Source organism: Marmota marmota, unplaced genomic scaffold (genome assembly GCF_001458135.2).
Source record: "Marmota marmota marmota unplaced genomic scaffold, marMar, whole genome shotgun sequence".
NCBI lineage: Eukaryota > Metazoa > Chordata > Mammalia > Rodentia > Sciuridae > Marmota > Marmota marmota.
In genome coordinates, this window is record NW_026000093.1 from 8,656,407 (window position 1) to 8,667,531 (window position 11,125).

Consider the following 11,125-nt stretch of genomic DNA (forward strand, 5'->3'; position numbering starts at 1 on the left):
GGGAAGCTATTTAAACCTAAGCTATGGGTTCAACTGCATTTGAAGATGCATTTTATTATACTTATCCTATTAAACATTATAGCTTAACCTAGATTACCTTAAACATGCTCAGAACACTTTCTTTACCTTTTATTTGGGTAAAAATCAACTAAATTAATGTAAAGTCTATTTTTAATAAAGTGTTGAATAGTTCACAGAATTTATCGATACAGTTATCCCTCAATATCTTCACAGGATCTATTCCAGGACCCCCTGAAAATATCAAAATCTGTATCTGAGGATGCTCAAGTCTCTTATATAAAACAATGGAGTATTTTCATATAACATGTGTATGTCTTTGTATGTACCTTAAATCATCTATAGAGTACTTTTCTTTGATTCCTAATGCATTGTAATTGCTGTGTGAGTAATGGTTATACTGTATTATTTAGGGAATAATGGCAAGGGAAACTGTACAAGTTTAGTACAGATGCCATTTTTTTCCTGAATATTTTAGATTGGTGGTTGAACCTAAGCTGTGCGCATATTCTGTCTGAAAGATAACTTTGCATTTTTTTCCACCTTTAATAGGCTATCCTTATATAGCTCACTGACAGTTTGTTAATGAGGTATATGGATGTGAAACCCCACAAATACAACTATACCTGTATCCAGAGAACCTGGCAACACAGTACACTGTAGTGTGTTGATTATTTGCCTCACGATTGTGAAGCTGATTGAGAGCTGCAGCTTGCTGCTTCTGCTGCCCAGCACAGGGAAAGGTGATCAGACTGCAGATCACTCACCCTGGAGATCTCAATTCAAAGTACTGCAAAGTGCCTATCACTTTCACACTATTATGAAGTCAAACATCAGAAGATAAATAAACCATCATCCGTTGGTGACAGTATTTGTCGGTCTCACTCAAGCTCAAGAGTGAGCAGCATTCTGTCCATACTACCTGGCCATAGAAAGCTCACTTTTGCTTCCCCAGAACAGTTTTAAACTGTAATTTTCCTCTGTAGAGCCCCTACCATTAACAAATCTATACGGTGGTGAGTTTCCCCAGCTTCCCTGTTTCCTACTTGTAAATTTGTCTATAGTGGCAGTTGGGCCATTTGCCTCAACTCCCATCTATGGGAAGAAATGCCCTCTTTCCAGGACTATAGTCTTTCCATAGCTACTGCCGTCTATGGATTTTTGAACTCTATTATTATCTTTGTCTCCTCTGCTTTCTTCCACAAACATACTTCCTGCATCCTATAACTAAACTAAGCCAAACATCCAAACCCATTTCTGTCTCTTGCCTCTTTTGAAGAGTTCTGTTGTCCTTTCTTCCTTCACAGTCTGTGTACCTCCTCCATTTCACCCCCTGCCATGAATTCTCCCAGTCATTGTACCAGCCCGGCCTGGTACCATGCCCCAACACTGCTGTCACTAAAAGAAAGTTTGTCAAAGCTGTCCCAGGACAAGATCCAATCACCTTCTCCAAATCCTACGTATAGCATCCATTATCTTGACTTCTACATTGAAAATCTGATTCTACCTATTTGTTCTGTCAAATGTTGAACTTCACTATTTCTTAGGGATATCACAATTTTTTTTTTCCTCAGATCATCCTTGTCATCTACTTCTGAGCCCAAATTCCAGGTTAAAAAAAAAAAAAACAAGTTAGCAATATTTTACCAAACTTTTCTGTTCATGACAAAGTACAAATTAAAATATTATAAATTATTCCTTTAAAAATAAATTTACTCACTGGGCATGGTGGCACATGCCTGTAATCTCAGGAAGGCTGAGGCAGGACATTTGCAAATTCAAGACTAGCATCAGCAATTTACTGAGGCCCTAAGCAACTTAGCAAGAACCTGTCTCAAAATATAAAAGGCTGGGGATGGGATTCAGTGGTTAAGCACTCTGTGTTCAATCCCTGGTACCAAAAAAAAAAAAAAAATTTCAATTTGTTAATTTATGTGTTAAGGTCATTACAAAGTTTTTCTTTTTTTTTTTTAAGGGGAGAACAGAAAAAACATTTTAAAACAGTTTTTACTGATTTGGTATGGGAACAAGTAAACTTCCTAGTATGAATTTAGGTGATAAGGAAGGGACATACCAAATTCATAAAAAAAATTTGGTATTTCTGCAATGGCATTCTGCTTGAGACGAATTGTTTTTTGTTTTGTTTTGTTTTTTGTTTTGGTGTTTTTTTTAGTCAAGAACAAATTTGAGTAAGTACAAGGCTATGGAACTGGCAAAGTAAGCACCTGGACTCTGGAAAGCAAAGCATAAACTAAAGAAAGGAAATAAGGTTAGTTATAACAGTACAATAATGACAAGCTTTGTAGCTCTATTTGTCTTAGAAAAAGCACTAGAGACTAAAAGAGTTTCTAGTACCTTTATTTTCTAAAAATCTGTCCTGCCTATATGTTTTCTTCTACATGTCAACTTTTAAAATAAATAGAAACAAAGAGGAAAGCTTATCTTGACACAGGTTTGGAGTCAGCCCATTTCAGCTTTTAAAGAGTTCAGGTCCACGGAGAGGAGTTCTGCATTTGGCCTCTGCAAAGCACTGGCCCTCCAGCAGCATTTGATGATGCTTTTAAGCCTCTGCCCAGGGACAGAGTCCATGAAGACAGCTGCTTCAAGAGATGGGCGGAGATTATACGCCACCACAGCATAGAGCACGTACTGCCGCTCCCCAGAATAAGGCACCTCCCTGGTAGTCATTTGCCAGAGAGTGATAGCAAAAGAATAGATGTCAGCTTTGGGTGTTACCATCTCTCCTTTCAGGAGCTCTGGGGCTCTGTGGGTGTACGTGCCTCCTAGGTGATAAGGGGGAACCTGGAAGCCCCGCAGATCTTCCAGCTTCTCAGAGCAACCAAAGTCACCAATTTTACAGACATCCTGCTCACTGATCAAAATGTTTGCCGGCTTCAGGTCCAAGTGCACAATGCTCTGAGAGTGAAGGAAACACAGGCCATTCACAACATCTAGGGAATACTTTAGACACTTCCTCAAACTCAGTTGCTCTCCATCTAAGCAGTGGGACTCCCCAGCCTCTTCCTCAGAGTAGCTGGTGGCACCATAGATGACTTGGTGTAAAGTGATGTTGCCCCCAAACTCCATGATTATGGTACCTAGACTATTGGAGTCTGCAGGCGTCCGGGTACTTGCAGCCACAACCTGAACTATGTTGTCATGGTGCAGCCTTGCAATGTTGAGCTCAGCCCAGAAGCTTCGCTGGGAGGCTCGTCGGTTCTTGGTGCACTTGTTCACTTGCTTTACAGCCACAGGAACACCATGGTAAGTCGCCTTGTACACGGAGCCAAACCCTCCAGCTCCCAGCCTTTGTAGCAAGCACACCTGTTCCCAGTCAATGGAGCACCAGGCCAGTCGGGGAGGCAGCCTTGGGGCCCGAGGAGGAGTGACTCCCAGGAAGAGCTTTCCCCCTTTCCCTGGGAACTTAGAAGGGCTGCTGCAGGGTCGAGATTCCAAGGAAGGGGACAGCTTACCAGGGAGGTAGCGTCGAAGAACTAGAGGGGAGGGCATCGCACACTCCTAGAGGAGACCTGAGATGCCACAGAGTATGAAAAGACCAGGAAAAGCTGCAGGAGTTTGGAAGCATAGGTGACTACTCCTCCCTCCACCTCAGCGCTTTTCTTCTCTTCCTTGTTTTCTCCAAATGAGCTATGTCTGCGCTATCACTCAGCTAGGGTTTTTATCACATGGGGGGAAATATCCAAATGAAGCCCCATAATCCCTTTCAGATGAAAGAATTGCCCTTCCACCCTTAAAGTGAATTCTTTTCAAAGTAACCTCTCACCAGATAAATAGCACTGAGCTGCCCCCCAAACTCACCTTTCTTTTACAAAATTTCTTTAATCATAATAAAATGGGCTTTTTTTCAACTCTGATCTGATGAAACTTATCAGTCTTTGGACAAAATTACAATGAGATTGTTGCACATTTTGCAGGCTATAATGATCATTAGTGTTATTCTCCAGCTGCATTCAATCGCTTCCAGAAGTTATTGGCTCCAAGAGTTGAAATAAAAACAGCAGATATTTGTTGAACCACTTACCAGGATAATTAGGTGCAACATTCATATGAATTAAAAAATTGCAAGCTTGAAGTAATTAATCCTAACAGAACTACTGATACAGGTCAAAATATACACTACCTCAATTCATCAAGGGAAAAGAGAATTCTCCGATACTCCCTCCAGTTTATACAGCAAATCAGTAAGGCCTCTTAGCACACACTGACTTCCTAACAACCCTTCTTTTCCTTTAATTTAGCCCACCCAGTAAGCTGACTTGCAAAGGAGATTCTAGACTTCGAAGCAAATGAGTTACAGAAATTTTGAAGTAGAGTTGGGGGAGAAAAAAATAATAAAAATAATTGTTAGTGATGATCAGAGCTTCACATAACAAATACGGAGCAATTGTAGGAGAAAAATCCAAAGAAATAAAAAGAATCACTGGTGTCTGTTTACAATGTAATAAACTAGATGTTGACATTAAATTCGGGGTCCAGACATCAAACTATAAATTATTCCTTTCTGATTATTATGATAAAAATGAATTTTCATGCTATATCTTTGGAAGTTTAAAGGGTTAACAGTATTACACAGTTTGTTAAAATAGTACACACGCACGATTGTTAGGACCTACATTTTTCAAATTAAATGATAAAGTTCCCTTCTTACACATAGGTGATGTATAACCACATTTTTATGATAACAGCCATATGCTTCAGAAGTTGGTTCTGAGAAGGTAAGTTAACAAATTTCAGAGCCATTTTTATAAGCTATTCGAAGTACACATAATCCTAAAAGAGGATTTCTATTCTGTGCTGTGTGGCTTAGTGTGTCACCTAATGTATATTTAAACTTGTTTAACCCTCAATCTTTTCATGTAAGAAATTAGGATAATAACACTTATTAAAATAGACATTATCTTGGAATAAAACTTGGAGAGTTCAGTCCAGACTAACTCCAGACTAACAACACCAAAAATGTAAAATAAAGTACTAGCTGGTGTGGTAGCAATTATCTGTAGTTTTAGCTACTTGGGAAGCTGAGGCAGGAAGATCACTTGAGACTTCAAGTTCAAAAATAGCCTGGGGATAGAGCTTGGTTGGTAGAGTGCTTGCCTCAAACACCAAGGCCCTGGGTTCAATCCCCAGCACTGTGCCCTGCCCCCCAAAAAAAGCACCCAGCCAGGACAATGTAGTGACTCTCATCTCAAAAAAAAAAAAAAAAAAAAAAGTAAATGGGAATATTTTAGTAAAAATGCAGTTCTTTGTAATTGCACCAAATCCCAAATACAAATTGATGATAATGAATAGCGAAAAAAAGCATATTAAGCTTATATTTTTGTAATAAGTCTGTTGCAACGTTTCTTCATTAGTTGAAAGCAGGATCTACGTCCTTTATTTTTTCTTCCCTGTGAGTTTTTACTAAAATTTAATGTTTAATCCTGGTTTTGTTACCAATTATACACGTGTTATACAATATTTTGGATCTTAGAAATGGATAAAGCCTTAGCATGGTGGTAAAGAGCAAAAGCTCTGGGGCCAGATGGCCTAGGCTTCTTACCATCCCCCTGCCTTAGTTTCCTCACTTGCAAAATGAAGAAAACATGCCCACCTTAGCATTGTTGGGAAGATAAACAGCTTCAAATTCTACCAAGGTTCAGATTTATATTAGGAAACACCTAAATGTTAATTACGAAATTCATAAAAATCCTTATGTTTATACCCATAGGAAACATTGACTTGTGAGATGCTATTAGTTGAAAAGTGTCCTAAGGGGGTTGAAGCAATTTATATTTTTATAAGTTAAAGTTTTGAGTATTTTCTGCTCTTGTATTTTGGAATTAAAGACATAATGGCACTTTGGTATGTATCAAAAGACATGGTTGGTATGTATAAAAGTGTGGAGGTTTAACACTAATCTGATCAAATGCTGTAAACCTTTGTGATCCCCAAAGACAAGAAGCAAAATTTGTGGTGGTAACCGGATCGATTCTAAAACAACACCTAGAATTGTAAAAAAGCAAAGGAGAAAAGAGTAAAGAGGCATTTTGCACCTCCTGATGAGCCTCTTAGCTTTAAGACTACATTTTTCTCCTCCTTTATTAACATTCTTCAGTATCCGGCAAAAGACGTGACAACAGATACCATAACTGATATCTCACTTATTTGGATTTTAATCAAAGAAACCGAGGAAACACTGATTGTTGGAGAGAGTCCTCTTTGGGGGGAAAGCGGGGGAACTTGCTCCGAGCTCAGCGGAGACTTGCTCCCGTTCTCGGGGTTCCTGGAGCTCCTGCCCTTGTGGCGCAGAAACGGAGGAGGTAGCTTTTCCTTCCTTGATTCCCAAGCACCTGGAAGTTGAGCTGTTTGGGTTCAGGCAGCTGGACCAGCCGAGGTCGCTGCCTCCCCTGCGCTGCGCTCGGCTCCGGAAGGCCCTGGCTGCTGTGGGGTTTGTGGGTCTCCTCGCCAGCGCATTCCCGGGTCCCAGGGCGCAGCAAGCTTGTGGATGAGGCCGTCGTGCCCTTCAAAGACCACCAAAGGTGCGCCCAGCTTCCCTTCTGCGTACACAGTGACTTTTCATTGCAATTCAGAGTCATCACGTAATCTTTTGGAAGACATTTTTAAAAGGCTATGAAACTCAACAGGCGTTCCAACACCCCACTGATGACCGCAGGGACGCAACTGGCTACGACCATGTTTGCGCAAGCGCATTGCATGAATCCCGCGTCACCACGGCGGGGACTGCTTCAGTGATCTCAGGTTACAGCCCAATTTCAGGATGGTGAAATTTGAAGGCGTTCTTATAGTGCAGCGACTGTTGATCTGTGGCATTACTGTTTGCAAACATGAATCAAGGTGAATTCTCTCTTGCCTTTTTTAGAACTAAAAGATCCAAATGTAGGTGAATACATATTTATACTAAAAATTCCAATACAAAGATTATAGAGTCAAACTTGAAAAACATCTCTCTCTCTTTTAAAGTATCTTTCTATTTATTGATATTACTTGGAAATTTGAATTTTATACTTACCGATACAACATAGATCTGTTTCCCTGTCAGTAAAGTGCTTGCAAAGTTACTAAAGTTTTCTGTGATCAACATAACATGTCACACAGATCCAAGTTTTGTGGGACTGTGGATTGCATGAAACGTGTCCCAGGACGTAATCTGTGCATGCTACCTAATTCTGGCTGCTCAGGGAGGTTGGTTGCTGCCATGTGGATTGATCACTTGGATTTTGCATATATATAGAAAGATATATAATTTTACTTCTCTAAATACCTTTTAACTTGAGAGGATTTTAAGACATTCAAATAAATGTCTTTCAAACTGGTTTTAGAGACCTTCGAATTTAAGATATCTTGCAGTTTTCTCATATGCTTGATCATAACATGTTCATGGGTGTTTGCAAATGTACTTGATTAAAATTTGTTGTCTTGAATGACTGGTCACAATTTATGGGATCATTATATTGGCATTCTCCCTTAAGCAAGAAAGTGCTAACTTATTTAATATGTATTAAATTCTGTATTTTTTTAATGATAGTAAATAAGTCAAAATAATGGCATATTTGATTAAAGTATTAAAATAATGTAATCTATTCATCATCTTTACTCATGTTTATGAACATTTTTGTCCTGTGTATCATTGAGTCTATGTATCATGGTTGGACTCATGACTTTTTATAGATTCAATGTGATCTAATCAACTACAGTAATTATTTTTTATTGCTCAGAGTTATACTTTGGCCAGTGGGTGTACCCTGTTGTATTCTTTTGTTTGTTTTTGGTGATATTGGGGATTGAACCCCCTGAACTACATTTCAAGTCTTTTTTATTTTATTTTTTTGAGACAGGATCTTGCTAAATTGCTGAGGCTGTCCTTGAACTTGGGATCCTACTACCTTAGCCTCCTGAGTAACTGGGATTACAGGTGTGTACCACCTTGCTGTGTTCTTTTGATACACAGTCCCATTGATCTGAATTTTTTTTTTGTATTTTGGTACAGCAAACTGTCCCGGGCTCATAACAGCTCATAGAACTGAGCATTTATCCAGGATATTCTGAAGAGAAGACAGTAGAAACCATGATCTGAGCATTAAATTTAAACATTAGATTTTTCCCCCCCTTTTTAGTTATAAATGGACACAATACCTTTTATGTGTTGCTGAGGATTGAACCCAATGCCTCATACATGTGAGGCGAGTGCTCTGCCACTGAGCCACAATCCCAGCCCCTAGATTTGTTTTCTTAAAGCCTTTGTTCCTACCTCATTTTAGCAAGCAGAATTAGAAACCATTTTCCCTCCTGCTTTCTCTTAGACATAAAATATTTATTTCAAATTAATATAATAACTTGTTTTGTTATCTCACAAAATTATTAATTAAGGTTTAAGGTTTTCTACAGTTATTTTTATTTTTACACTGCATGCCACTAGGAACGTGTAGTCAAATTACTTTTTTTTTTGTAGAGTCATTCCTAATAATGCATTCTGTAAGACTGTATTACTATATAACATATAATTAATTGGTTTCAAGGACTGGGAAGTTATCAATATAACAGCGGGCAGTTTTCCTAGAAGGTAGTGGTTTTCAAGATAGCCTTTTCAACAAATGCTGCTGGAAAACTGGAAATCCATATGCAACAAAATGAAATTAAACCCCTATCTCTCACCATGCCCCAAACTCAACTTAAAGTGGATCAAGGACCTAGGAATTAAACCAGAGACTCTGTGTATAATAGAAGAAAAAGTAGGCCCTAATCTCCATCATGTGGGATTAGGCCCCAACTTCCTTAATAAGACTCCCATAGCACAAGAATTAAAACCAAGAGTCAATAAATGGGATGGAATCAAACTAAAACTTTTTCTCAGCAAAAGAAACAATCAGCGAGGTAAATAGAGAGCCTACATCTTGGAAGCAAATTTTTACCCCTCACACATCAGATACATAACTAATCTCTAGGGTATATAAAGAACTCAAAAAGCTAAACACCAAAATAAAAAAAAAAGAAAACAAATAACCCAATCAATAAATGGGCCAAGGACCTGAACAGACACTTCTCAGAAGAGGATATACAATCAATCAAAAAATATATGAGAAAATGTTCATCATCTCTCTCAATTAGGGAAATACAAATCAAAATTACTCTATCATCTCACTCCATTCAGAATGGCAGCTATTATGAAGACAGACAACAATAAATGTTGATGAGGATGTGGGGAAAAAGGCACACTCACACATTGCTGGTGGGACTGCAAATTGGTGCAGCCAGTATGGAAAGCAGTATGGAGATTCCTTGGAAAACTGGGAATGGAACCACCATTTGACCCAGCTGACCCTCTTCTCAGTCTATACCCAAAGGACTTCAAAACAGCATACTACAGGGACACAGCCACATCAATGTTCATAGCAGCACAATTCACAATAGCTAAACTGTGGAACCAACCTAGATGCCCTTCAGTAGATAAATGGATAAAAAAATGTGGCATATATACACAATGGAATATTACTCAGCAATAAAAGAGAATAAAATTATGACATCTGCAGGTAAATGGATAGCATTGGAGAAGATAATGCTAAGTGAAGTTAGCCAATCTCAAAAGAACCCAAATGCTGAATGTTTTCTTTGATATAAAGTGACTGACTCATAGTGGGGTAGGAGGGAGCATGGGAGGAATAGAGAAACTCTAGATAGGGCAGAGGGGTGGGAGGGAAACGGAGGGGGCAGCAGGTTAGCAAGGATGGAGGAATGTGATGGACATCATTATCCAAAGTACATGTATGAAGACACGAATTGGTGTGAACATACTTCATACACAACCAGAGATATGAAAAATTGTGCTCTATGTATAACAAGAATTGTAATGCATTCCACTGTCATTTATGTTAAAAAATCAGTTTAAAAAATTAGGCAACAATTTAAAAAAAAAAAAGAAGGTGGTGGTTTTCAGCCAAGAGATTTTTAAGTTTTGTGATACTCAGTCCCTGGAGGATGATAGATAACTATTGTCAGAGCCATCCTTATAATATGAAAGGTGAAAGGAAAACCAAGCAAATGAACTTCCCACGTTCTGTATGAAAATTTCATTTAGCCATCATCTGATCCATATATATTTATCAAGTGTAATATTATGTTTAAGATTCATATGTACAATTTCTGGATGGGCAACCAATTGTCTTTTACTGTTCCATTTCTGGTAATATTAGGTCCTGAATAGTTCCATGTTTCCTTAAAGTTTAATTTAGTAAATATTAAATGGCATTAAAGACATTAAAATTTATTATTATTAAAAAATTTTTTTAGTTGTAGATGGACACAATATCTTTATTTTATTTATTTTTATGTGGTGCTGAGGATCGAACCTAGGACCTCACAGGTGCTAGGTGAGCACTCCACCACTGAGCCACAATCCCAGCCCTAAAATTTATTATTTTATCTTTTTAAGTTTTCTTTATTATATGTAGCATTTTCCTAACTTTATATTATCATATAATACTAAGCTTACAATTTAAAAACTAAAATGGTGCTCTCAGTTGATTTTTATCATAATCCAGTGCTAAAATCTTTAATATTCCTCTCTCTGTATAACTTTTTCATATGTGTGTGTGTGTGTGTGTGTGTGTGTGTGTAAAATTTAATCTGCTTCTTTAACAGAGTTTTTTTTTTAAATACAATTTCTTTCTTATTTGGAGCCTGTAATCTAGATTTATCTGAGGAGAGATTAACTAATCTTCATCTATTTTAAAATAGTCAAATATTCTGCCTAAACTAGACAGGAAGTATTCTAATTATTTTTAGGGTGTGCCTTCTTAATGGCGTGAGGATTTTAGTGTAAGTGCTTTGAGGCTTAATCTTATATGAGATTAAGAGGCACTTTCCAGTGAACCTCCTGGCATCCCTAGCTGGTATCTTTGCAAGGGGAACACCAGGAAACTTGTTAGGATTCCACACAAGGCAAGTTTAGGTGACCCTGAGGACAAAGGAGGAAGAACCTAGTTACTACATCTTGAGCTCTTACTGAGGTGGGGAGGCTGAACCATTTTTGTTATTCATGCTTGAGCAGGAGATGGAGAGACACCTTTTGGAGGGTGTCTCCCCAGTGTTC

At 38.3% G+C, this 11,125-nt stretch overlaps 1 protein-coding gene across 1 annotated transcript; it reads right to left on the minus strand.

Moving 5' to 3' along the window:
- Nucleotides 1-2,478: 2,478 nt before the first annotated feature.
- Mos (MOS proto-oncogene, serine/threonine kinase) lies at nt 2,479-3,618 on the minus strand. The gene has a single exon (XM_015485744.2). The coding sequence runs from the start codon at nt 3,526-3,528 to the stop codon at nt 2,479-2,481; it is 1,050 nt and encodes a 349-aa protein (XP_015341230.1). The 5' UTR covers nt 3,529-3,618.
- Between the last annotated feature and the right edge of the window lie 7,507 nt (nt 3,619-11,125).

Bases quoted from the DNA above. Each gene is read 5' to 3' on its own strand.
- Mos (XM_015485744.2), bottom strand. From the start codon at position 3,528: ATGCCCTCCCCTCTAGTTCTTCGACGCTACCTCCCTGGTAAGCTGTCC.